Genomic DNA, 27,159 nt, shown 5'->3' on the forward strand with positions numbered 1-27,159 from the left:
AGGAAGCATCAAACCAGATGGTTTTCATGATTTTAATATTTTAGTGTTTAAACGATGAAACTGAACCACATTTATCCTCAGACAGTAAGCTAACACTCACACAAAATAAAGAAAATAAACTAAAGGAAGGTAAAACTTCACTCTGACGTAAATAATAACTTCCTCAGTTTGTCTCATGAAGATGTAACTCATCGTCTGAAAGCATCTGAGCCTCATTTCATTCTGACTGGAGAGAAAACAGGCTGATCAGCAGATGGATCCACCAGGTTCGGTTCTGATCAGGAGACGATCAGGTCCATCAGCAGCTGATCCAGGTGAGCCGCTACCTGAGGAGCTTTGGCTCTGATGGAGAACATCTGAGGGATTCAGAGGAGGATTGATCACAGATCAGATCCATCTGATGGTCGATCAGCGTTTAGAGTCATCCTGGAGCTCAGAGCAGAACTTAGAGCGGTACCAGCGGTACCGGTACCGGTCCAGCTGCAGCCGTCCTCCAGTGGAGCCGCCCGCTTTGTGAAAGCGCCTTATGGACATGTTACGTCCACCAGGCTCGTTTGATGGGGTAACATTAAAAGGAGACCACACAAGGATTTAGTAACTGAATGAAAATAGAATTTATTAAATTATATTAAAGAAATAACCCTGAAAAAAGAATACCTGTAATGAGAAACCAAAATAGATTAACGCAGAACCTATAAGTGACCAGAAATAAACAAATGCTAAACAAACCTAACAAATCTCCACCAAAAGATACAAACCAAACCAAATGGGGTTCTGAGGAGAGAGGAGGGAAAAGCCTCCTGACTGCTGCATGCCTGGCAGTTTTAAAGCTGCAGAACACCAATCAGGGCAACACGCATCACCTGCAGAGACCTGTCTGCAGAACCCTAAAAGGAAAAAAGGGCAGAGACCCACTGAAGCCGTAACACCTTCCCCCTTAAATCAGAGGATCCAACCAGGACCTCTGTAGGCATTTTTTCCTGTTAGTCTGGTCCATCAATGGCACGAGACAATGCATCAGCCAGCACATTTTCAGTGCCTCGAATGTGCCGAATTTCAAGGTTGTAAGGCTGTAGAAATAAGGCCCATCGCATCAACCGCTGATTGGGGCTCTGTAAAGAGTGCAAAAAGGTCAAAGGGTTATGATCTGAATATACCACAACAGGAAACTCACCCCCACCCACATACACATCAAAGTGCTGGAGTGCCCAAATAAGAGCCAAGGCCTCTTTCTCAATGGTCGAATAATTAAGTTGATGTTGATTGAACTTCTTAGAAAAGAAACACACTGGATGGTCAACCCCTTCTTCATCAGTCTGCAACAAAATGGCTCCTGCACCCACTTGACTTGCATCAACTTGTACCTGGAATGGCCGGTCTAATCTTGGAGCAGCCAAAACTGGTGCAGTGCTCAAAAGGAACTTGACATTTTCAAATGCCTTCTGACAAGCTGTTGACCACCTAAACTGGACTTTAGCCTTTAATAGATCAGTTAATGGAGCCACTACAGTAGAAAAATTCTCACAAAAGTTTCTATAGTAACCCACCATCCCCAAAAACCTCATCAACTCCTTTTTTGAGGAAGGAGGTGGGAAACCATCAATGGCTTGGACTTTAGCCCTCACTGGTTTCACTTGTCCTTGCCCAACTACTTTTCCCAAATAAGTCACTGTAGCTCTTGCAAACTCACATTTAGCCAAGTTCACAGTTAGACGAGCATCCTGAAGACGCTGAAACAACTTCCGGATACGTAGCACGTGTTCATTCCAGGTGTCACTGAAGACCACTACATCATCCAAGTAGACAGCACAACCTTCCAATCCAGCCACTACTTCATTCATCAACCGCTGGAAAGTGGCAGGTGCATTTCTAAGGCCAAAACTCATCACAGTGTAAGAGTATAATCCAGATGGTACAATAAAGGAAGACACCTCTTGGGCTCGAGCAGACAAGGGTACTTGATAGTAACCTTTGAGCAAGTCAAATTTACTCACATACCTTGCCGTTCCAACCTGATCGACACAATCTTCCATCCGAGGAAGTGGATAGGAGTCAGGCTTTGTAATGCTGTTCAGTTTCCTATAATCAGTACAGAATCTATAAGTACCGTCAGGTTTTTTAACCAGCAAACATGGCGAGGCCCAACTGGAACAAGATGGTTTAGCCAGGCCATTGTCCAGCAAATACTGAATTTCTGACTCCAAAAATTTACTTTTCTCAGGAGGAATACGATAAAAATGTTGACGGATGGGCTGCGCATCTCCCACATCTATGTCATGCTCGATTAAATTAGTACATGTCGGAATGTCACTGAACAAGGCTTGAAAATCCATAATGGACTGCTTCAACTGCTCACTTCTTTCTGCAGACAAATGACTCAATAATGTTTGTATGTTAGACAACATCTCAGAGTTTTTAAGTCTGGGCTGGAACACAGCGTCATCTGGAGTCTGCACATCCTCATCTAAGCCTGCGTTGCAGCTCAAGTCTGCCTTCACAGAAGCAGCAACTGCCTTGACATCTTTATCTTCCAAAGTACAACCAAAGTAAGGCTTCAGTAAGTTTACATGGCAAAGCTGAGTTGGTCGTTTACGGTCTGGGGTAGAAACCACGTAGTCTTGGGCTGACACCTGTCTCAACACAGAATACGGACCATAAAACTTTGCCTGAAAAGGTGAACCCTGAATGGGGAGTAAGGCAAGCACCTTAGCTCCTGGATGAAACACTCTGTTTTCAGCTTTCTGGTCAAACCATTGCTTCATTTTCTTCTGAGTCTTTTTAAGATTCTCAGAAGCTAGTTTGCCAGCCAACAAAAGTCTGCGACGAAAACCATTGACGTAGTCAAACAGGTTTGATGGTGGCTCAGACCTCTCCAAGTTAGTTTTTAAAATAGCAAGAGGACCACGCACATGATGTCCAAACACTAGTTCATTTGGACTGAATCCTGTGCTCTCTTGTACAACTTCACGAGCTGCCAGAAGTAGCCAAGGCAGACCTTCTTCCCAGTCTCTACTCAACTCTGTGCAGTATGCCCTCAACAATGCCTTCAGGGTTTGGTGAAAACGCTCTAGCGCCCCCTGGCTTTGAGCATGATAAGCACTGCTTTGTTGATGGACTACACCAAGTTGTTTCAAAATCTCACCAAACATGCGTGAAGTGAAATTGGTACCTCTGTCAGTTTGAATGGTCTTTGGGATTCCAAACACTGAAATAAAATTAGACAAAGCTTTGACCACCGACTTTGTTGTAATGGTTTTCAGAGCATATGCTGCAGGATAACGAGTGCTTTTACACATAACCGTCAGTAAATACACCGATCCTGACTTTGAAGGACTCAGTGGGCCAACACAGTCAATGATCAAGTGTTCAAAAGGCTTACCAACCGCGGGTATTGGAAAAAGTGGAGCTGGTTTCAAAGTCTGATTAGGTTTCCCAGTTAGTTGACAAGTGTGACAGGTTTTCACAAAATAAGCAACATCTTTTTTCAGACGTGGCCAATAAAAATGACGTAAAACTCTATTATAAGTTTTATTGACTCCAAAATGACCAGACAATTCTCCATGAGCAGTTTTCAAGACAAGGTTTCTGAACTTGACTGGAACAACAACTTGATAAATTGGACCAACAATATCCTTGTCACTGTAAGGTAACCATTTACGTACCAACAGATCTTCTTGTACAAAATACCCACATGACGTTTTTGTGTCCTGTTCAGCTGTCTGGACTTGGTCAAACAGAGCAGCTAAGGTTGTGTCCTCCTGCTGGGCTGCAATCAACTCACTGAGTGACAAAGGAACAGGAAGAGTTGGCAAACAGGCAGTCTTCTCAACAGAACTAGGCTTACCAAACTCAACCTCCTTATCAGCCAAAGCACGACTGATGGCACGAATTACTGCACAAGCTGGAAATGCCTCAGGAAAGTCTTGAGCACATTTGTCTGACATGGAAACAGATGGAGACGCTCGGACCACTAGAGGAGGTGCAACATCTCGCCACACACGTCCACCTGCCAGATTGTTTCCTAAAATGAGAGACACACCTTCCACAGGCAGAGAAGGACGAACACCCATCGTTACTTCTCCTTGTACCAGTTCTGACTGCAAGTAGATCCTATGGAGAGGCACAGAGAAAGTTTCCATCCCAATACCTCTAATTAAGACACTACGACCAGTATCAGAACATGAAGAAAATGGCAAAACAGAATCCAATATGAAAGATTCAGAAGCTCCGGTGTCACGCAGAATCTTTACAGCCACTTTATTTGAACTTCCATTCAGAGAAACAAACCCATGTGTGATGAAAGGAGCGTAATCTTGTCCGACATCCTTCTCAAAAGTCTGGGGATCTGAATCAGTCGGCTCTGAAAAAGACTGGAAGTCAAGAGGTGCAGCTAAAACAGTTGGTCTTACACTTTCAACTTTAGACAGAGGTGTAGACTCCACTGAATGCAACTGTGCAACACTGGCTAAAGCCACAGGTTTTCGATGATCCTGTTTACCCCTACTTGATTTAGTTTTAGTATTCAGAGGGCACTCATTTTTCCAGTGTCCCTTCTGGCGACAATAGTTACAAACCAAGTCCGCTTTAGATCTCAATGTAGGATCCAATCTATTTTTACCAGGAAACCGGTCGTGATGAAATTCCTTAAGGCTGTGGTCACCTTTCAAATTAGAATCCCTCACAGCTTTATGGGTCAGAACATACTCGTCTGCTAAGACAGCAGCTTTAGCAGCAGTTTTTACCTTTTGTTCATTAATATATATGGCCACCCGATCTGGAATAATGTTCTTGAACTGTTCCAACACCATCAAGTCACAAAGTGATTCAAAATCATCCACACCTTCAGCTGATAACCAGCGATGAAACTGGGTGTTTAATTCTCTGACAAGATCTGTATTTGACTGTTTTTCAGCTTTCCTGCAGTTCCTAAATTGTTGTCTGTAATGCTCAGGAACCAGTTCATAAGCTTTCAAAACAGCTTCTTTAACAGATTTGTATACCTTTCTTTCAGCTGAAGCTAATGAAACATAAGCTTCTTGGGCCTTACCCACCAGCACACTTTGCAGCAGCATGGAGCAATCTAGATCACTCCAGTCATTGTCTTCTGCCATGTCCTCAAACAAAGAGAAAAACACATCAGGATCTTGTTCATTAAACTTAGGCAACAGCTTCAACATGTTAACCAAGTTATGTCCAGAAAACCCATTACCACCTTGAGACAGATTAACAGATCCACCACTTAACCTGCCCTCAGACCTCAACTTCAGACGCTCAGCTTCCAAAGACAGTTTCTTCACCTCCAACTCATGTGCTAACCTCTTTTCTTCTTGCTCATGAGCTAGCCGCTTTTCCTGTAAAGCTAGTTTTCTCTCCTCAAGCTCATGTGCTAGCCGTAATTTTTCTAATTCCAACTGCATTTCCATCTCAGTTTTCTCAGACTGAAACTTTAATTGAGAAGCTTGAGAAACTGTTGAGCTTGACAATTCATCTACCAACTTTGGAGCACCAGTTAAAGAATCTGAACCAAAGGAAGTTTCATCTGTCACATCAGCATCTGAAAGAGAGACATTAAAGACTTTCAGTTTTATAAGTTCATCTTTTAAAAAACTCCTTAGTGGAGGTAATCTTAATCCTTTTACATCTTCAAGATCAACTTTAAAGTGTTCAGCTACTTGACGAATCTGCTCCTTTGTAAGCTTTTCCAAGAGTTCTAATGTTGGAGAAGACAAAAAAGAACTCACAGTATCCATTCTCAAACCAGACCAACCCAACAAACCCACTTCCAAAAAAATACTACAAGTCAAAGTATACCAAATTATTTAACCAACCACAAGGAAGTGCATGACTGGCACCAACAAATGGCAGACCTCCATTTTCCTACAACTATCTAAATGCCAAAACCCTGACTAAGCTTAGCCTAGTCTTCAGGCCTTCCTCCAAGAGCCAAGGCACTTTAAGCACCAAGATACCGCTGGCAGCAAATCCCTCCAGGCCAAGACCTCTCAGGCAGCAAACCACGGCGGTGCCCTCAGCCCAGAGTCCAACCCAAAAATAACAAACTAAAACAACAAACAGGGTCGTCTAAAATGGAGTTGCCAAAAACAAATACCAGACAGCACTTACCTATTACAAAACAAGATCCTCTCTCCCCCCTCCAACAAAAGTACAAAAATCCTCATGGACCTCCAACAACATACATATGGAACATCAAAAATGTCCAAAATCTAGTAAGGTTAAACACCTTAAACTAGCCAAAAAACCTACAAATAACCTGCAATACAGGCAAACCAAAGTCAGGGGCATGTAACTGCAACCTGAACCCAATAATAAGGCCAAACAAGCCTAATTAGTCCACATAAATTGGACGAGCTCCCACAATGTTACGTCCACCAGGCTCGTTTGATGGGGTAACATTAAAAGGAGACCACACAAGGATTTAGTAACTGAATGAAAATAGAATTTATTAAATTATATTAAAGAAATAACCCTGAAAAAAGAATACCTGTAATGAGAAACCAAAATAGATTAACGCAGAACCTATAATTGACCAGAAATAAACAAATGCTAAACAAACCTAACAAATCTCCACCAAAAGATACAAACCAAACCAAATGGGGTTCTGAGGAGAGAGGAGGGAAAAGCCTCCTGACTGCTGCATGCCTGGCAGTTTTAAAGCTGCAGAACACCAATCAGGGCAACACGCATCACCTGCAGAGACCTGTCTGCAGAACCCTAAAAGGAAAAAAGGGCAGAGACCCACTGAAGCCGTAACAGACAGAAAGCAGCTCTACTCTGTGAATGCAGCTTCTGCTGCTGATTCCTGTCTGCAGAGCAAACGTCCACATTCAGAGCCTCTCTGGTCTGTAATCCGGCTGGATGCTCTGCTGCAGCAGGTCCGACCCGGAGGCTCTGCTGCAGCAGCAGGTCCGACCCGGAGGCTCTGCTGCAGCAGCAGGTCCGACCCGGATGCTCTGCTGCAGCAGGTCCGACCCGGAGGCTCTGCTGCAGCAGGTCCGACCCGGAGGCTCTGCTGCAGCAGGTCCGACCCGGAGGCTCTGCTGCAGCAGCAGGTCCGACCCGGAGGCTCTGCTGCCGCAGCAGGTCCGACCCGGAGGCTCTGCTGCAGCAGCAGGTCCGACCCGGAGGCTCTGCTGCAGCAGCAGGTCCGACCCGGAGGCTCTGCTGCAGCAGCAGGTCCGACCCGGAGGCTCTGCTGCAGCAGCAGGTCCGACCCGGAGGCTCTGCTGCAGCAGCAGGTCCGACCCGGAGGCTCTGCTGCCGCAGCAGGTCCGACCCGGACAGCTTTACTCTTTACTTTGGAGGTTTTCTTTTTTAGTTTTGTCAAGTGAAAGCACCTTTTAAATAAAATGTATAATAACTATTATAAATACTATTGTGCTACGAACAAGGCCGTTGCCATGGTTACTGCTTCACGTGGCGGCAGACTTCCAGGTATTTAATTTACATGAAGATGTATTTATGGAGGCGACAGGCGGAGCAGCAGCTGCTCCGTTTCCCACCATCCAGGATCTATAAAGGAAAGGTCAGCAGGTGTTTTGTGCGCAGCACTTTTCTAAATTTGTCCGTTTTAGTTCTAGTGTGAAAACTGCGCAGTGTTTGATACATGAGGCTCCTGGTCCAAAAGCAACAACTTCTGTTTAATCAGAATTTAAAAGCAGAACATTTGGAGTCATTCAGGTTCTACCTGGTGGATTAGATTCATCAGGTTTATAAATAGATGCAGTTGAATATCATCAGCATAACACTGAACGTTTATCCCATCCTGCCTGGTCATTTTACCAATTGGAAGCAGACTAGAGAACTAGTCTGAGCACACAGCCCTGTGGTACGCCACTGACAGCCCTGGATTCATCATGAACAAACTACAAGAGTCCAACCTTGTTTCTGAGAATCGAGGCCAGGTTCTGGCCTGAGAACCAGCAGGTCCAGACCTTCATTGCATTGTCTGAATCTAAAGTCCGTTTAGTTATTACACTGATGAGATGATGGTAGTTTTCCAGCTTCAGCCCTGAAGAACAGTGATGTATCAGTGATAGAATCTCCTGCTTCTCCAGATTCACTCAGACTTTAGAAACTGGGTTAGAAACCTTTGTGACTTTATAGTCTTTAAAGTTTTTGAATATCTTTAATGACGGTTAGCAAACTGATTGGACATCCGTCTGTTTTGAACTGAACTGTGTTGTTCTCTGGACACGGCTCCAGCTCTGGGCATTGTGTCCTGTTCCTGGCCTCTTAAGGTGTAATCTGAGCCCCTGCCCTGTCCGGTTCTGTCCTTCAGCTGCTCTGTAATCCTGTTAGCTCTGTAATCCTCCCACTGCACTCGCATTCCTGTTAGTCTTTCCTCACCGCGGCTCTGTGGGATGCTGCTGGGACCCAACTGAACTGTTCAGGTAGGACAGGATACCCTAAAGATCTGACCTGCACCCCAAACACCAACCCAACCACTGAGCTTCCTCCTCCTCTAGACCTCACCCAACTACTAAACCTACATATCTGAGCACTCCCAACTGCCAGACCTACTCTTACACACCCCAAAGTCCATCCCAACCATCGGACCTACTCCTCTAGACCCCCAAAGGCCAAACGTCCTCCTCTCCAACCCTCTGACCTACTCCTGAAAACCCTCAGAAGACCAGACCTTCTCCTCTGAAGTAGTGGTTCCCAGCCCTGGTCCTCAGGACCAACTGTCCTGCATGTCTTAGGTGTCTCCTGGCTGCCACACACCTTGACTAAATTAATGGGTGATCAACATGATGGGTTCCCAGAGGACCAGGGTGGGAACCACTGCTGGAAACGCTCTTTCCCCAACCTTTCACCTCCTGGCTGTTTAGTTTCATTTTGAACCGTGGACCGAGTCACAAGCTTCTTATACAGAACTTGCTTGGAGCGGATTAATCAGCCGTTTGTTGACCAACCTACTGACTGAGCGGGTAAACTGTGACTGACCACTTCTCTCTGGCTAACTCGCCTCACCGACTGTCCAGTTCTGGACCAGCTCAGAACCGGACCGAGTCACAGGTTGTATGTCGACCCACAATGACCCATTGAACAGAAAGACTCGGCGAGAGACAAGCCGGCCAACTTCACGGCCGGCTAAACGGATAACACACACTGGGGAGTGAAAGTGACAAACTGGGCACCAGTTTAAATGTTTGTATTGGTGTCCAGTGGCCTCCTGGGGAGGATTAGGGTCGAGACCAGTCAGTTCTGATTGGGTCTGACACTCAGCCGAAGGAGATCCAAACACCATTAAGCACAGAACAGGGAAGCCTGGAGGAGATCAGGCTAATTATTCAGTTTCCATCTGTTTCCAAACCTGGACTCACTTCCAGCCGAGTTGCTCCCTGAACTGGATCCCAACAGGACTCACACCACGGTCCCCATCAGAACCAACAACAGAAGTAACTTTCCCTTCAGGCGAATGTCTAAAACGTGCAAGACTAAGACTCCTGAGGACCAGAGACTGGGACCTATACAGGGCACCGGGTCCCATGAAAACCAGAGCTAAAGTGGTATTCAAGACACCCGCTCCACAAGAACCAACATTTAGAGAGCCATATGGGTCGACCTTACCTTTAGTCCAGAGACTGAGACCTGTATGGGACACCAGGTCTTTTAACAGCCACAGTTTGAGACCCATACGGGTCAACATTACCTTTGGTCCAGAGTTGACAGCTCCACACTGGAGGCAACGTTGCTCCCCCTCCATTCATTTACGGGGAGTCTTGCCTGTTCAGGCGACACCCAAGTGACCGGACAAATTCATGCATGTGAAATTTCAAGCTAATCATTCAGACGTGCCCATGGGCGTTAGCGGAGCAACATAAACAATCTCTATCGTTTCCTGGGTTTCACCCCAAGGCTTTCGCCTGTGGCTTGTTGCTCACCGTGTGTTGATGAACAAGTCACCAAGTCTTCCAATGACCAGCTACCGACTCGTATCAGTCGGTTGACGGCTGTTTGTGTCTTCCAGGATGTTGAGCTGGGTGGTTAAAGTCGTCCCCCAGCCGCCTGAACTTCCATCCAAAAACACTGAAGATGCCAAGGAAGGAAAACCAGAAGCGGCCCCGCCCCCTGCTGCGGCCCCGCCCCCTGCACCAGTAAGCCACGCCCCCATTGGTCACATGTTTCTCTCCATACCCTGGAATATTTTAGGTTTTGTTTCACATTTATGAAGCATTTAGTGATGATAATCATTAAACTATATGTCCAGAACGTTTGAAGCATTTTAGTAATGACTAGGGATCAGTAGTTTGTAGTTTTCCAGACTTGTTGTCTCTTCCAGCCCGGAGACTCACTGGGTTTCCAGAGTTTTGAACTCGGACATTGTGCAGGAGGAGGAGCATGGCTTCCCTTTTAAACTTGTTTTTGTGTTTTGAACAGGAGAAGAAGGTGACGTTTGAAGATGAGTGCAAGAAGGACGGTAAGATCCCTGGAGCATCATGGAAACTGACTCAATTTTCTTCTTTCCACTGAACTTTCTTTCTGTTTGATCAACAGCTGCAAAAGCTGACAAACTGAATCAGGAAGTCGAGTCGTCTGCAGGGAACGGGTGAGTCCGGACGGGTCCGTTTCCCCTCAGAGGGACCCATCTGGGGAAGAATAACTGAAGACATGAAGTGGTTTATTGTCTTATTTCTGATTCTGGTGTTTCCCGTCTTCAGTCCGGCTCCAGGCATGCTGACCTGGATCAGCAGCGCTCTCCCTCTACCGGCGCCACTGGCCAACCAGAACCAGGCCAATTCCACTGCCAAGGTGAGGAACAGACGCTGGACCTGTGTCCGGTTCTGCAGAAAACACTGACCCAGGTTCAGGTTCTGCTGAACCGAGAATCAGACTATGAATAAAACTCGGAGCTAGGATCTGGAGGAAATGCTTACTGGATCGGGTTCTGTAATCTCTGAAGAACGGCGGTGTTTTGATCCAGAACGTCTCCTGATGTTCCTGTTTCCTCTCTCTCTTGTGTGGCCTCAGGAGGAAGCAGCAGCCAGGTAAGCACACCCGAGTGTAAATCTGAACATTTCTATGTTGGGTTTTGGGTCACAGAACCAGAACAAAGCAGAGGGAGTTTGGCTGTTAGGCTCCACATGTTCTGAATCAGTTAGAAACAGGAAGTGAATTAAAGATAGAAGAAGCCGACGTGATGACGTTTTCTGTTCCGTCTCTCAGCAAGCCCGACGATGAGTGAGTAACCTGCCAAATACTGAGCTGCTTTTACAGTCAGTAGCTGCCACGATGCCAGATAGTGAGCTGCTTCATAAAGCAGTCAGCAGCTAGGATGCCAAATAGTGATCTAGCTGGATCTTTGGCGCCCCCTGGTGTTCACCTTGACCCGCGTTTCCTCCGCAGGAAAGGGATGATGGCCTGGATCTCTCAGGGTTTGGAGAAAGTTGTTCCTCAGCCCGAACTGAGGAGCAGAGAGTCTACGGCGGCCGAGCAGCAGCTTCAGGTACGTCCAGGTTTCCCTGTCTATCGTCACCGATGACGTCATCGATTACGTGTTTAGTGCCGAAAACCGTGAACCAGACACTACATGAAACATGGCGACAGTTTGGGGAGCCTTTTTTGTTGCACACTATTATTTATTAACACCAATAAACAATAGTTTTTTTTAATCGAACCTGTTATGAGAGGATAAAATGGAGATTAACGTTTCAGAGTCATTTCAGCACATTGTCCATTTATTTATAAATATCATTTTAAAACTAAACATTTAATTAGCTAGCCCTCAAGCTAAATATTTTATTTGGAGCTAAAAGTATTTAGTTTGTAAACTGAATATTTGGTTTATATAGCTTACTAAATATTTATTTTTGCTCAAGTATTTGTCTGTAAACTAAATATTAGGTTTGAGCCTACATATTTACAAACCAAAATTTATATAATGAAATATTTAGTTAGCATCTAAGTATTTAGCTTGCTAAGGATCTGTTGCTGTTGTAAAGATTTAATTTAACTAAATCTTTAGCTTGAAGCCAAACATTTAGCTTGCTGAGTAAATATTTAGTTTGAACCTGTGACATTTGTAAATGACTGAATAAGATGGTGAAAACATGACTTTGGAAAAGTCGTAGTTTCATCTCGGGACAGGCTAAATAACTAATTCTGTTAGTTCTTGGCTGGTAACTTTACCAATTGCAGCAGCCTCAGCTGTGATGCATTTCATGGAGGTTGAACTTTTTGGTGGTCAGAGAATCCTGAGAACTGAGACTCAGGCCATCACTGCAGCAATCTGAGACAAAGAAACCAAACAGAATATTTCTATCAGCGGTTTGTAAATGAAGTCCTGCTAAAATCACCAGGGAGTTTCAGGGAAAGAAACCAGCAGCTGATTTCTGTCTTTCCACCTGCTGGTGGTTTTGTGAGTTTCTCACCTGATTTTGCTCCTGCTCAGGTGCAGCAAGCAGCAGCTCCAGCAGGTGAGCATCAACACATCGTAGTATTCCTGCAGCTGGAAGCTGATGTTGCAACACGTTCCCATGTTTGACCTGCAGAATCTCAGAGTGCCGGGAAGGAACTGGAGCCGGTGGACCAGACCGCTCCACCCAGGTCAGAGTTAGCATCACAACTGTTTGGCTGATTGGTTGTGTTTTTGTTTTTGACTGGTTTTGGTAATTAGATATTTGGTTAAGTCGTTTGTTGGTTAGTTGGTTATTTGGTTGGTTACTTTTCAAAATTTGTTGGTTGGTTTATTGATTCATTGATTGACTTATTAGTTGATTTTGTTGCTGGGTGGTTGGTTACATGGTTGTTCTGTGGTTGATTCACTGGTTGGTTGGTTGCCTGAGTGTTTAACAGCAGTGGATCTTTATGTCAGAAGGACTGAACTACTGATCCTGTAAATGTGTGATGTGTTTTTCTCCCAGCATGATGGACTGGATCAAACACGGCATTGTGAAGGTGGTTCCTCAGCCGGAGACCCTCCCAAAGACTGAAGGAACCAGCAAGTCTGAAGCTCCGTCCAAAGGTTAGTCCTGGTTGTGATGATGGCTGATGCTCACAGGAAGATGAGCTGTACTGAAATATTTGTGCTTCCTTTGGAATGCCACAGCGCCCCCTGCAGTTCCTCCTCCAGCCACCAGACCTGCTCCAGAGACAGAGTGAGTCTGGGTTTTTGTTTTCACTCCTGTTGGTCGGCTTTACACCTGGATGTTTGATTTGTATTTTCAGCAGAATAACTCATATTCTAGGATTTCACGATTGCTTTTGAAATTTTTTTGCAATTAAAATCCCTGATTTTCTGGTGCTACTTTTGAGGTATTTGCAAGTTATTTTGCTAGATTTATTTCTCATTAAACCTCCGAAAATCTACTTGTACAAAAAAAAGATGAAAAACGATAACAGATGAAACACAAACATATTTGTTCTTAAATAACTCGATTTTCTTGACTCGCCACATCGATCATTGATGATAACTTGACATGAAGTCAGGCTGAGGCAGCAGAGTGGCAGAAGTAAGAAACACTGCCACCTGCAGGTGGGAGTTAGCATCATTTAAGCTAAACGTTTTTGATTATTTTTGTGGACAATTTGCAATAAACATTTAATTATGCAAGGACATGAAAAAATGTAGGGATCTGATGATTTGTTGTGGAAAACTGAAGGAACTGCTGATGACAAGCAGAATGTTGGTAGATGTTTACTTTATGTCTGTAATAAAATAAGGTAACGTAAGGATTTCATTTCAAACTTTCTGCTTTTCTTTCATTTATTCAGACCTGCAAAGGAAGCAGAGCAGCAGCCAAAGTAGGTGGAAATATTTGTTGTTTAAACGTAAAGATCTTTGGATGGATGGATGGATGGATGGTTAATTGGTTGGATGGATGGATGGATGGATGGTTGGATGGATGATTAGTTGGATGTATGGTTGGATGGATGGATGGCTAGTTGGATGGTTGGATGGCTAGTCGGATGGTTGGATGGCTAGTCGGATGGTTGGATGGTTGGATGGCTAGTCGGATGGTTGGATGGTTGGATGGCTAGTCGGATGGTTGGATGGATGGGTGGTTAGTCGGTTGGTTGGTTGGATGGCTAGTTGGTTGGATGGATGGATGGCTATTTGGATGGTTGGATGTATGGTTGGATGGATGGATGGCTAGTTGGATGGTTGGATGGCTAGTTGGATGGATGGTTAGTTGGATGGTTGGATGGATGGACGATTAGTTGGTTGGTTGGTTGGATGGATGGCTAGTTGGATGGTTGGATGGCTAGTTGGATGGTTGGATGGATGGATGGTTAGTTGGATGGTTGGATGGATGATGATTGGATGGATGGCTAGTTGGATGGTTGGATGGATGGCTAGTTGGATGGTTAGTTGGTTAGTTGGTTGGATGATGATTGGATGGTTGGATGGATGGATGATGCTGTCTCAGCCAGACCTCAGACCTCGAGTCCCATCCAACCGCCCGCTTCCTGCTGACCTTTGAACTGTTGCGTTGCAGCATGGTGGGTTGGATCGTCAGCGGGATCGGCCGCATGCTGCCGCAGCCCGTCCCCCGGCCGGTGAGCGAGCCGTCTCTTTAAAACTCGTCGTACATCCAGCCGGGGTCAGCTGACCTTCACTAAGGCTCTGAATTGTCTCCTTCATGCAGGAAACAGGAAGTGATGACATGCAGAGCAGTAAGTGCATCCTTTACCTCTCTGACCCCCCCACCCGCCCGCCGTTTGGATCTTTAGTTCTGATCATACGGTCCAGTTTCCTGAAACTACCGGCTGAAATGGGTTACGTAAACCCTGAGTTCTGCCTGCAGGCAGGAAAGCAGAGTTACAGCTCTATGTCAGACCTGCTTTCTGTTGGACTTTTTTCTCTGGTTTCAATGAGATCCAGCGATCTGAGCCTCCAGTCGTCCTCAGACTTACTCCTGTGTTTCCAGGGAAACCGTCAGGTTGTGACACTCCGTGCTGATGCAGGAGCTCACCTGCACAAGGACTGATTTGAACACCTGAACAGGTGTCTGTCAGTCTGAGGCTGTTAGAACTCATGAGCAGAGCAGCTGGTTGGTTGGTTGGTGTCCTTCTGTCAGAGGTGAGGCGGACTCTAACAGCGCTGCTCTTCTCCTTCTGTTTCAGGGGGGAAGTCGCCTGAGCCCCTAAAATAAAAGGAGCAGCAGCAGGATAGAGTCGCTCTCTCTGACAGCAGCACACAGCCGGCAGACTGACGCCATCAGTCCTGTAGCTCACAGGAAGCTTTCGCTGCTTTGGAACTTAACGAGCTTAACGAGCTTTAGCTTCACCTGCCTGAAGAGAAGGAGTCTGTGTTCAGAAGCAGGACCAGGACCGTGACTTTACAGGAGGTTCAGCCCAATGTTCCTCTGGAGGATCGGTTAGGATTGGCAGCAGGGGCTCTGCAGAGGAACTGGTTTCAGTCCAGTTTGGGGCTGCTTCACACTGGGAGCTCTGGATGTTCAGTTCTCCACTTCAGCAGCAAATTCACCGCGAGCGATGCAGGAAAATAAAGATTTGATCTGGAAAAAACTAGAATGCTTCGGGTGTTTTTGGTCCAACACAGATCAGTCGGTCCGTGAATCAACCAATCAATCTGTAGCTTCAGACATTTTAGAAACACCTAGGTTTTATCTGGAAAACAGAGACTGTTTTGGGTCAATTTTTCAGTCAGCCAAATAATTATCAAACCAATCGATCAGTTTAATCAATCGATCAATCAGTTGAGCCGAACCTCTTCAGTCAGATGGGAAACTCCTCCAGGCCATAAACCCAAAAAATCAATTCTGATTACATGAATCTTTAAGATCAGCTGAAACAAAAAAATTTTCACAGCCATGAGAAAAAGTAAGTACACCCTGTGTGTTCGTCTGAACGAGTTCAGATCCTCCATGAAGCCACGTGGAAACGACCCGAAATACGAACGTGGAAGATCCCTTCAGATCATTGAGACTGAAGACGATCTGAAGGGATCACCTCAGATCAGAGGATCTGGTGACGATCCGGTCAAACACTTCCTGACCAATCAGATCATCTGGATGACTTTAACGCTTCCAGAAAAGGTGATCCAGACGTTCTGGATCACAGTCTGGGTGTGTGGTCCACCCTCATCCAGACAGCAGATCCTCAGGTGGGAGGGATCCACTGGAATCCATGGGGATCCATAGTGACAGATTCTTTCTGCCCGTCAGTCAGCGGCGCTCAGAAGACGAGTGACTTGGTGCTGGAGGACCTGGAGGCGCAGCAGGAGGCGCAGGTGAGTCGGGTTTTCCGTCCCACTGACTGCCGCCGTGTTTCCATTAATCACACATTTCACAAGTTATGAAAATTAATTCGCTTCACGGAAACATGAATATTTCAATAGTGTTTCCAACATTAGCAGAAGGTAGAAAGGATTTGCCCACATTTGTAAAGGAAACTCAGCATGTGACTCATGTTTCCATCCAACCGTTGTGCAAAATTTCAAAATGTGGCAAAAAGAAAAGCGTGAATTGGGCGTTTCCATCAGCCTGGTGATTTACACCAAACTGGCAAAGCTGAACGTGATTTGAACCGACCAGATGAAGGCGGCAGGCTCCCTGCCGGCCCAGAAACCAGGCAGGAAACCGAGTCCAGCGGTTCCTCTGGTAAGGCACCGAGCCACCAGGGATGGAGAGATCACATCTGTTCAACTTATTCATCTCCGCTGAAATCTTTTTAAGAAAAGTCTGAAACTACTTCGCTTTTTGCAAACTGAAGAAGTTTGTTCTTCTATTTCAACGATTTCACAGTGATAACTTAAAACAGAAAAAAACTGTGATGGAGATGCGGCGAGCGACGTAAACGGAGAGCGGAGTCAGATCCCAGGTGGACAGGTGGGATGAGATTGATCAATAAAATGGTTGCCGGTTGCAGGTGGACGTTGCAGAGCCGCCGACTCCGATGGACGGCGTGAAGAAGGAAGCAGGCGACGGCGCTCAGATGGAGGAAAGGTCAGCTGCTCCTCTTCCTCACTCCGTCTCCATGGCTACTCGAGTTCAGAATTTCTGTCAGAACCGAACCTGGGCCGGAACCGGTTCATCAGAACCAACACCCAGAGTTAGATCAGGATATTGAATCTTCAGAGGTTTCTTGATGCGATCAGAACCGCCCCGTGAACTGGTCCTGGTTCCGGCTCTGGTCCCAGTCCCGGTTCTGACCGGTTCTCCTGTCAGGCTGCAGCGGCTGGAGGCGGCCCGCGTTGCCGAGGAGATGGCCCGGCAGGCGGCGGCTGAGGCGGTCCGGCAGCTGGAAGTGGAGCGGTCGGCCAAGATCGTCATAGAAACGCTGCCAGAGTCCAACGACCAGTGAGTCCGGCGCAGCAGAACCGAAACCGGGCCAGATGCAGAACCTGGTTCTGACCCGGGTCTCTGTGTGTCTGCAGGCTGCCCAACATCCTGGAGGAGGAGAACGAGGATGAACCGGAGTGAGTCACCGCTGACCCGCTCTAGATGGGTTCTGGACAGTTCTGGAGCTTTAATCCTGGTTGGGTCAGTTTGAGGCTCAGCAGGTCCAACCCGGCTCTGTCTGCTGAATCAGTAATCAGACTGGATCTGCTGGTTTCCTTCCATTGATCTGATTCCTGTAGAACCAACGCGTCGCCATTAGGGCTGTGTAATAATATCGATTTTGCGATATATATCGATATTTTCTTTCCTAGAAAAAAATCGATATTCATCTGCAAGTATCTTAACATCCAACTGTCACCTGTCTCACTCACTGCTGCTTCGCCGGGAGAGTGATTAGGTCATCAGGCTTAGAGCGATTCCTTCACATGTTAAGTGTCAGGGTTAAAAGGTATCACACTATGCAGAGCAGGTATTTGGTGCACTTTATTTACTTTACAAATGCATGTAAGCTACAGTTTGTACTGTTTCAACTAAAAGAAACATGTTTTCTCACCACTTCTTTGATTCATTTTGTCCAGCTGTCGACTTTAAATCTGTGTCCGTGTCCAACCACAGCCAGGTATTGTATAGTTGGTGCTTTTAATCAGTTTTCAGTTAAATTAATTCAATCCAACTCTATAACAGTCACAAAATGTCACCAAAATCACTTTGTCCCTCTAAAATCTTTCAGAAAATCGCAAAAGTGTATTGAATTGTATCGTTTGCTGAATATCGCAATATATATCGTATCGTGAGCAGAATATCGTGCATCGTATCGTGAGATTATTGTATCACTACAGCCCTAGTCGCCGTCAGGCCCGGTCCGGTGCTCGGCGCCCCTATGAAGTCTTCACTCAGTCAGTTACATCAGGGGTCAAGGGTCAGGGTTCAGGGTCAGAACGGCCTGGGTCGTAACGTCACATCCAACATGGCGGACTGGTCTCTGTTTAGGCATTGGGCTTTCTAAAAATCACCTCCATTTTAAAGTGAAATAATTTTATTTTAGAGAATGCTTAAATAAAATCACAAAAGCCCCGTCTTTATACCAACATGTTAATATCTTAAGATTTGAAATTTGTCTTAGATTTGTTACATTTGTTTTGCTTTCCTCGGTTTGTGATTATTCTTTTTTCTTTTTTCTGCTCAGTTTATGAAATCAAACTTTATTACCAATGTACCTTGTCATGATATTTTCTAAAAATTATCTATAAAGATGAAAAAAAAAACATTGCCATAAATCCGCCTTCTAACTCAAAACGTCACCTCCAGCAATGAATTGTGGGTAATGCAGTTCACCAAAGCCCGTTGAAATGCGGACTCAGCATAAGGTCGGAAATAGGACCCAAAATGGGCGAAGGGCAGATGAGGAGAATGTGGGACAAACTGCGACCTTTAACCTCCAACATGAACGAGGGAGGGAGTGGACCGGGCCCATGAAGCCTGCCCTGATGGGAGGTCATGACTGTGTACTAACAGAAACCCGACCCGTTTTCCAACCAGAACATTTAGTTTATATTTAGTTTGGACTCTGCTGGGAACCACCAGAATGATTCTGCTGAGCTGAGTTTGTTTCAGAGCTCTGAGCCGATTCCTCCGGCCCTCCTGGAGACCCCAGCTGTTCCTTAAACTCCAGACATTCCAGATGTTGGGTTTCCCAGCAGCTCTCTGCTCTTCTGCCCGTTCAGGCTGCAGAACCTGCAGGACGACAGTGAGGACAGCACAGAGAATAAAAGCAAACAGAGTGAGGAGAAGCAGACAGAGCAGTAAGTTCAGCCATGTTGGATCAATGAGGCTCTGCTAGCTTCAGCTCAGCTAGCACGCTTTGTGGGCGGAGCTTATCCACCCATCACTCCACTGCACACCTGGCTTGTTCCAAAGCATAAAAAGAAACGCTTAGTTCAATAACGCATCACCTTCATACCCACCTAGCACTGCAGCTGGATGGTTGGATGGATGGTTGGTTGGTTGTTTGGTTGGTTGGTTGGTTGCATGATTGGATGGATGGTTGGTTGGATGGTTGGTTGGTTGGTTGGTTGGTTGTTGGATGGTTGGTTGCATGGTTGGATGGATGGTTGGTTGAATGGTTGGTTGGTTAGTTCGATGGATGGTTGCATGATTGGATGGATGGTTGGTTGGATGGATGGTTGGTTGGTTGGTTGGTTGGTTGTTGGATGGTTGGATGGTTGGTTGGTTGGTTGGTTGCATGATTGGATGGATGGATGGTTGGTTGGATGGTTGGTTGGTTGGTTGTTGGATGGTTGGTTGCATGGTTGGATGAATGGTTGGTTGGTTGGTTGTTGGATGGTTGGTTGCATGGTTGGATGAATGGTTGGTTGGTTGGTTGTTGGATGGATGGTTGCATGGTTGGATGGATGGTTGGTTGAATGGTTGGTTGGTTGGTTGTTGGATGGATGGTTGCATGATTGGATGGATGGTTGGATGGATGGATGGTTGGATCGTTGGTTGTTTGGTTGCATGATTGGATGAATGGTTGGATGGTTGGATCGTTGGTTGTTTGGTTGGATGGATGGATGGATGGATGGATGGATGGTTGGTTGTTGGATGGTTGGTTGCATGGTTTGATGGATGGTTGGTTGAATGGTTGGTTGGTTGTTGGATGGATGGATGGATGGTTGGATCGTTGGTTGGATGGATGGATGGATGGTTGCATGATTGATGGATGGATGGTTGGATCGTTGGTTGGATGGATGGATGGATGGTTGGATCGTTGGTTTGTTGGTTGGTTGATTTTTTTTGAAGATCTACTCCCAGCTCTAACTCCACTGTCTTACTTTCTGGAACTTTCTCTCTGGACCTTTTAACTTGACCAGATTTTGGTTTCAGTTGAAAATTGAAACCAATTTTCAACTGAAACCATTCACTGTCAGGATCAGCACGATCCTTCGTGCTGATCCTGACATGAAGGATCAGCACTGTTACAGTTACTGTTCGGAAACTACCGTAATCGGTTCAACCGTAATAAATGTGATATTTAATTGACTCAAATGTTGGCTGTCCGCCCCCCTCTGCTGCTGCATCACTGTAGAAAACCTGGAGCGGCAGAGAAATCTGCGGCTTATATATGTATGTTTACTGGTTTAAAAAAACAACAACTTTGGGGTTGTGGCTTATAGGCCGGTGCGGCTCATAGTTTGGAAAATACGGACTATAATCCTTCCTGGATTTGTTCTGTGAAGAACCCAGAGAGGGTTATTTGATTGTGCTTTCTGGAAAACAATACATTTTTACATTTAGGCACTCCTGCAGTCGTCACACTTTTTCTGTTACAAACTGACCCCGGCCCCCACCTGACAGGGCCTCTCCTCCATCTCTTTTCATTCACTTGTCTTGTTCTCAGGTGTCTGGTGGACATCTGCCCAGTTGAAGACAATCCTGAAGCTGCAGCTGAAGAGAAGCAGGTGGAGGCTCTGGCCCCGCCCACTGCACCTGAGCCAGCAGACCAGGTGACTCCTTCGTCCACCGATGTGGAGCCGGCATCAGAGAGGAGAGATCTGGAGAGTCCAATAACCCAACAACCAGAACTACACCTCGAAGAGGCCCCTGCCCACACTGCAGAGCAGGTGACTTTCCATGAACATCAGGATCGCATCTGACCTCTGACCTGGTGAATGGTTTGTCCTAACAAGCTACCAGCCAATCAGATTGTTCACATCCAATCAGAGGATTCTCTGAATGAAAAAGAACCAATCAGGAACAGGTCAGTAAGTGCCTAAATGTACCAAACCAAATGGTGGAGTGTAAGAGAAACACAAGAAAACATAAAACGCTTGAGCTTTATAGCCTAAGAATATGAAACACAGACATGCTTACTCAGGTAACATTCCTACATTCGTTGAGCTGCAATCCGGAGTGTGAAAAGTATTTCATATTTTCACAAAGTAGCTCAGACCCCACAATCCCTTCCCAGTGAAACTAGGATTATTTGACTAGACCCATCTGAGTAGCTTCACGTCTCCGTGTTTTTTCTCTGCTCAGAGCGAAGCAGCAGCAGGAGAAGCAGGAGGATCTGGAGGTGAGAGACAGGAAACTCTTCGCTCAAACACCAATGATCTACTCAGGCTAGCTTGTTAGCTATTTGCAGTGTATGTTAGCTCAGGCCATGCTAGTTCTCTCCATGCTAGCTCCATCTGTGTTAGCTATCTCCATGTTAGCTCAGTCTGTGCTAACTCAATATGTGTTAGATCAATCCGGGCTTGCTCAGTCGGTGTTACCTCAGTCAGTGCTAGTCTAGTCCGTGTTGCCTCAGTCGGTGTTGCCTCAGCCCGTGTTAGCCCAGTCCGTGCTAGTCTAGTCCATGTTACTTCAGCCCGTGTTAGCCCAGTCGGTGCTAGCCTAGTCCATGTTACTTCAGCCCGTGTTAGCCCAGTCGGTGCTAGTCTAGTCCATGTTACCTCAGTCGGTGCTAGCCTAGTCCATGTTACCTCAGCCCGTGTTAGCCCAGTCGGTGCTAGCCTAGTCCATGTTACCTCAGTCGGTGCTAGCCTAGTCCATGTTACCTCAGTCGGTGCTAGTCTAGTCCATGTTACCTCAGTCGGTGCTAGCCTAGTCCATGTTACCTCAGCCCGTGTTAGCACAGTCGGTGCTAGTCTAGTCCATGTTACCTCAGTCGGTGCTAGTCTAGTCCATGTTACCTCAGCCCGTGTTAGCCCAGTCGGTGCTAGCCTAGTCCATGTTACCTCAGTCGGTGCTAGCCTAGTCCATGTTACCTCAGTCGGTGCTAGTCTAGTCCATGTTACCTCAGTCGGTGCTAGTCTAGTCCATGTTACCTCAGTCGGTGCTAGCCTAGTCCATGTTACCTCAGCCCGTGTTAGCACAGTCGGTGCTAGTCTAGTCCATGTTACCTCAGTCGGTGCTAGTCTAGTCCATGTTACCTCAGCCCGTGTTAGCCCAGTCGGTGCTAGCCTAGTCCATGTTACCTCAGTCGGTGCTAGCCTAGTCCATGTTACCTCAGTCGGTGCTAGTCTAGTCCATGTTACCTCAGTCGGTGCTAGTCTAGTCCATGTTACCTCAGTCGGTGCTAGCCTAGTCCATGTTACCTCAGCCCGTGTTAGCCTAGTCGGTGCTAGTCTAGTCCATGTTACCTCAGTCGGTGCTAGCCTAGTCCATGTTACCTCAGCCCGTGTTAGCCCAGTCGGTGCTAGCCTAGTCCATGTTACCTCAGTCGGTGCTAGCCTAGTCCGTGTTAGCCTAGTCGGTGCTAGTCTAGTCCATGTTACCTCAGTCGGTGCTAGCCTAGTCCATGTTACCTCAGCCCGTGTTAGCACAGTCGGTGCTAGTCTAGTCCATGTTACCTCAGTCGGTGCTAGTCTAGTCCATGTTACCTCAGCCCGTGTTAGCCCAGTCGGTGCTAGCCTAGTCCATGTTACCTCAGTCGGTGCTAGCCTAGTCCATGTTACCTCAGTCGGTGCTAGTCTAGTCCATGTTACCTCAGTCGGTGCTAGTCTAGTCCATGTTACCTCAGTCGGTGCTAGCCTAGTCCATGTTACCTCAGCCCGTGTTAGCCTAGTCGGTGCTAGTCTAGTCCATGTTACCTCAGTCGGTGCTAGCCTAGTCCATGTTTCCTCAGTCGGTGCTAGCCTAGTCCATGTTACCTCAGTCGGTGCTAGCCTAGTCCATGTTACCTCAGTCGGTGCTAGCCTAGTCCATGTTTCCTCAGTCGGTGCTAGTCTAGTCCATGTTACCTCAGTCGGTGCTAGCCTAGTCCATGTTTCCTCAGTCGGTGCTAGCCTAGTCCATGTTACCTCAGTCGGTGCTAGCCTAGTCCATGTTTCCTCAGTCGGTGCTAGCCTAGTCCATGTTTCCTCAGTCGGTGCTAGTCTAGTCCATGTTACCTCAGTCGGTGCTAGCCTAGTCCATGTTTCCTCAGTCGGTGCTAGCCTAGTCCATGTTTCCTCAGTCGGTGCTAGTCTAGTCCATGTTACCTCAGTCGGTGCTAGCCTAGTCCATGTTTCCTCAGTCGGTGCTAGCCTAGTCCATGTTTCCTCAGTCGGTGCTAGCCTAGTCCATGTTACTTCAGTCGGTGCTAGCCTAGTCCATGTTACTTCAGTCGGTGCTAGCCTAGTCCATGTTACCTCAGTCGGTGCTAGCCTAGTCCATGTTACCTCAGTCGGTGCTAGCCTAGTCCATGTTTCCTCAGTCGGTGCTAGCCTAGTCCATGTTTCCTCAGTCGGTGCTAGCCTAGTCCATGTTACCTCAGTCGGTGCTAGCCTAGTCCATGTTACCTCAGCCCGTGTTAGCCTAGTCGGTGCTAGTCTAGTCCATGTTACCTCAGTCGGTGCTAGCCTAGTCCATGTTTCCTCAGTCGGTGCTAGCCTAGTCCATGTTACCTCAGTCGGTGCTAGCCTAGTCCATGTTTCCTCAGTCGGTGCTAGCCTAGTCCATGTTTCCTCAGTCGGTGCTAGTCTAGTCCATGTTACCTCAGTCGGTGCTAGCCTAGTCCATGTTTCCTCAGTCGGTGCTAGCCTAGTCCATGTTTCCTCAGTCGGTGCTAGTCTAGTCCATGTTACCTCAGTCGGTGCTAGCCTAGTCCATGTTTCCTCAGTCGGTGCTAGCCTAGTCCATGTTTCCTCAGTCGGTGCTAGCCTAGTCCATGTTTCCTCAGTCAGTGCTAGCCTAGTCCATGTTACTTCAGTCGGTGCTAGCCTAGTCCATGTTACCTCAGTCGGTGCTAGCCTAGTCCATGTTACCTCAGTCGGTGCTAGCCTAGTCCATGTTACCTCAGTCGGTGCTAGCCTAGTCCATGTTACCTCAGTCGGTGCTAGCCTAGTCCATGTTACCTCAGTCGGTGCTAGTCTAGTCCATGTTACCTCAGCCCGTGTTAGCCTAGTCGGTGCTAGTCTAGTCCATGTTACCTCAGCCCGTGTTAGCCTAGTCGGTGCTAGTCTAGTCCATGTTACCTCAGTCGGTGCTAGCGCTGCCTGTGGTTCCCGGTGGTTTCCCTCTCTGGACGTTAAATGTTGTCGCTCAGTTCCAGCTGTGAGTTTTCTCACTGATGTTTCTCCATGCAGCTCCCAGCGTCTGTTCTCCCGTAAAGAGCTTCCTGCTTCGGTTCCCGCTCGCTGCAGAGTGCGTGGAGCGCTGCAGAACACTGCTGCAGGAGCACAACCTGACGCCCCCCGTGCTGTCCATGCCGAGTCCCCGCCCAGAGCTGGCCCAGCTGACCCAGCAACTGTCGCAGCTCCAGAAGCAGGCGCGGCAGCACTGCAGCAACATGGCCAGCCGCTTCGCTCTCCCCGGCTTCCTGACCAGCCTTAACCGCTCCGTCCTGCAGCGACGCCCCCCAGACACCTGATAGACCCTCCATCTGTAGCTCCAGCCTGGAAAGTGCCAAATAAAGCTGCCGCTCCTCTGCAGCATGCAGCTCCCTCTGGTGGCCATTTAATCTCGGGTGGACAGACTGAACAGGAAGTGTTCTCCTTCCTGCTTCCTGTGGCTCTGAAACGAAACTGACAGAAACAAATAATTTGTCGCTTCATTGGCATCAAAAACACAAATAGTTTAAAATCTAGGTTAACAATGTCAACCCTACCAGCAAATATTTTTAATATCAGCAGATGAATTATTATCTAAAATTACAAAATAAAGCTAGAAGCAGCTGGAAACTATTGGACCAGATGATCTGCTGCAGAGTTCTGGTTCTGGTTTCACTTGAACAGAAGGAACCAACATGGCAACATCTCAGCAAAGAGCAACGTTTAAACTGGATCCCCGACCCAAACCTAGACCCAGCTCACTTCCTCCAGCTTCACTGAAATTCACTCTAGATCAACAGATCCCCACATTTTTCCCTCTATTGCAAAACTGTGAGTTTATTTCAAGTTTTTCACAGTGACGCCAAGTCCCACCTGCAGGTGGCAGTATTTCTTACTTCTGCTGCCTCAGCCTAACTTGATGTCAGTTTATCATCCTTGATCGATGCGACGAGTAAAAAGTAGCATCTCTGTTCTCCTTGTAAATGAACTGATTATTTTATCACATTAAAGATAAAACAAAAAATTCTTTGCTCCTTTATTTTTTATTTTATTGCTAAAAATCACAACGACGATCACAGAATCCTGGAGGAACTGAATGTTATAAATTAGACACTAATAATTTCTTCATAAAGTTATTAAAGTTGATTGCCGAAAACATAGAGCAGGTGTCTCAGATCTGTTGCTATGGAAACAAAGCAAACCTGAATATACTTAATAGGAAACAAAGAGTCAGAGCAGCTTTTCCAGCTCTGCTACCATCTGCTGCTCATGGGCCACTGCACAAAAACAACTAGGTCATTTATTCCCACAGTCACCGCATGCTTTTCCCCTGCTAATTAAACAATGAAGCAGACAGAAAAGGAGCTGAAACACCAAGGATGACCCGAGTTCAGTCAGAAACGTTCAACTACAAATCCAGACTTTTCTAAATATGAACTCAGTTCAGAAAACCTGGGAGCGGCTTCTGCATGAGCCGCTACGGTTAGCGTTCTGCTGCTGCATCTCCCAGAAGAGGGCGGAGCCTGCAAAGCTACTTTTGAGTCTCTGTTGAAATGTTTCATACTGACTGTGACCTGGCTGTCAGTTTGTCACCTCAGAGTTTCTGCTCCTTTTTCGGTTTAACCATTAAAGGGTTTTGTTTTCTTTGGGACACGGTTTTGATCCAGTGGGATCAGGCTGTCTTTGATGCTGCTATGAAGAGAAACGCGTCACGTCTGCTGTGTTTCTGTTTCATGTCTCACTGGGATGTTTATGATTTCAATATAAAGTTATTTTCTGTTGTGTTAAACCTCAGTAAATCAGATCAGCTGTTTCATGATGAACCATCCAGCATCTAAATCCAGCGCCTCCAGCTGCCTCTTTTAGACCCGAGCATTAGACCCAGTCTCATCATGTTCCTTCATGATGAGACTGGATGTGAGAGTTCATCTGCTCATCTTCAGCCAACAGGATTCTTCTGCCATGTTTCGGTTCTAAAACTGAAAACCCAGGTTTAAACTGATGTAGACACAAAAACACACAAACACGACTCCTCAAACAAATAAAAGGTGACAGAAAATCTCTGAGGAGGTTTAATAGATTTGGACTTGAGGGTGAAGAGCAGAATTTCAGCATGACAGAACCTGTCATGTTGATGTTCTCTACAGGAACATCCAAAGTTGAGCTCCAAGTGGTTTCTTGAAGCAAATCTGAACGGATTTAGATGCATCAACTGATAATTCCCTGAATTCCTCAAAGCCCTCTGCAGCTGTTAGTTCATGGATTGATTTACCAGAACAACGCAGCTCCTCTTCATGATGCTAAAAACATTTCCAACAGGAGATGGATCTTTCAACCACCTGAGGCTTGAAATATCCTGGAGCTTCCTGGAAAACATGGCAGGCACCTTGATGTCTCCAAAAATCCTGCATCCTCCTCTGAATCAGCAGGTCGGGGTTCCTCGTTTTAAAAACTTGCTTTGGTGAAGTGACTGTAGGGAGTTTTGAAATAACACCAGTGTCATCTGCGTGGAGCGTGATCAAATGGTTAAGAATGTAAAGTTATGTTGTTATACTACAGTTTTCTTAGTGATTCTGGACAGAAACAGAATTCAGTTGCCAGAAATCAACAGAAGGAGCTGTGTGGTCTGGGGAGGAGCTGTGTGGTCTGGGGAGGAGCTGTGTGGTCTGGGGAGGAGCTGTGTGGTCTGGGGAGGAGCTATGTGGTCATTGGGAGGAGCTATGTGGTCATTGGGAGGAGCTATGTGGTCATTGGGAGGAGCTATGTGGTCTTGGGAGGAGCTGTGTGGTCTGGGGAGG

The 27,159-nt window shown here is 46.5% G+C and overlaps 2 protein-coding genes across 2 annotated transcripts in view; one reads left to right on the forward strand and one right to left on the reverse strand.

Moving 5' to 3' along the window:
• Positions 1 to 278: 278 nt before the first annotated feature.
• On the reverse strand, positions 279 to 5,378 carry LOC148160312 (uncharacterized). The gene is made up of 2 exons (XM_088004650.1): positions 1,548 to 5,378; positions 279 to 356 (listed from the first exon to the last, which is right to left on the reverse strand). The coding sequence occupies exons 1-2, from the start codon at positions 5,175 to 5,177 to the stop codon at positions 279 to 281; spliced, it is 3,708 nt and encodes a 1,235-aa protein (XP_087860776.1). The 5' UTR covers positions 5,178 to 5,378.
• A 2,990-nt stretch (positions 5,379 to 8,368) lies between these two features.
• cngb1a (cyclic nucleotide gated channel subunit beta 1a) overlaps positions 8,369 to 27,159 on the forward strand; it is a 29,387-nt gene continuing 10,596 nt past the window's right edge. The window contains exons 1-22 of the mRNA XM_088004579.1: positions 8,369 to 8,411; positions 9,995 to 10,121; positions 10,405 to 10,444; positions 10,522 to 10,573; positions 10,686 to 10,776; positions 10,996 to 11,012; positions 11,191 to 11,205; positions 11,371 to 11,470; positions 12,416 to 12,440; positions 12,516 to 12,570; positions 12,888 to 12,988; positions 13,073 to 13,121; positions 13,738 to 13,767; positions 14,463 to 14,523; positions 14,613 to 14,640; positions 16,155 to 16,219; positions 16,858 to 16,934; positions 17,157 to 17,288; positions 17,366 to 17,407; positions 19,055 to 19,132; positions 20,728 to 20,950; positions 21,366 to 21,402. Of these exons, the coding sequence (XP_087860705.1) occupies positions 9,996 to 10,121; positions 10,405 to 10,444; positions 10,522 to 10,573; positions 10,686 to 10,776; positions 10,996 to 11,012; positions 11,191 to 11,205; positions 11,371 to 11,470; positions 12,416 to 12,440; positions 12,516 to 12,570; positions 12,888 to 12,988; positions 13,073 to 13,121; positions 13,738 to 13,767; positions 14,463 to 14,523; positions 14,613 to 14,640; positions 16,155 to 16,219; positions 16,858 to 16,934; positions 17,157 to 17,288; positions 17,366 to 17,407; positions 19,055 to 19,132; positions 20,728 to 20,950; positions 21,366 to 21,402 (1,444 nt within the window). The 5' untranslated portion in view covers positions 8,369 to 8,411; position 9,995. The remainder of the gene's footprint in view (positions 8,412 to 9,994; positions 10,122 to 10,404; positions 10,445 to 10,521; positions 10,574 to 10,685; positions 10,777 to 10,995; positions 11,013 to 11,190; positions 11,206 to 11,370; positions 11,471 to 12,415; positions 12,441 to 12,515; positions 12,571 to 12,887; positions 12,989 to 13,072; positions 13,122 to 13,737; positions 13,768 to 14,462; positions 14,524 to 14,612; positions 14,641 to 16,154; positions 16,220 to 16,857; positions 16,935 to 17,156; positions 17,289 to 17,365; positions 17,408 to 19,054; positions 19,133 to 20,727; positions 20,951 to 21,365; positions 21,403 to 27,159) is intronic.

This window comes from Poecilia mexicana, unplaced genomic scaffold (assembly GCF_051168715.1).
Source record: "Poecilia mexicana isolate PSO_F unplaced genomic scaffold, ASM5116871v1 scaffold_3, whole genome shotgun sequence".
Lineage (NCBI taxonomy): Eukaryota > Metazoa > Chordata > Actinopteri > Cyprinodontiformes > Poeciliidae > Poecilia > Poecilia mexicana.

Bases quoted from the DNA above. Each gene is read 5' to 3' on its own strand.
- LOC148160312 (XM_088004650.1), bottom strand. From the start codon at position 5,177: ATGTTGAAGCTGTTGCCTAAGTTTAATGAACAAGATCCTGATGTGTTT. The intron at 357-1,547 runs GTGGGTTACTAT...TGAATCCCTCAG, and splicing joins TGATGAGGTTTTTGGGGATG to ATGTTCTCCATCAGAGCCAA.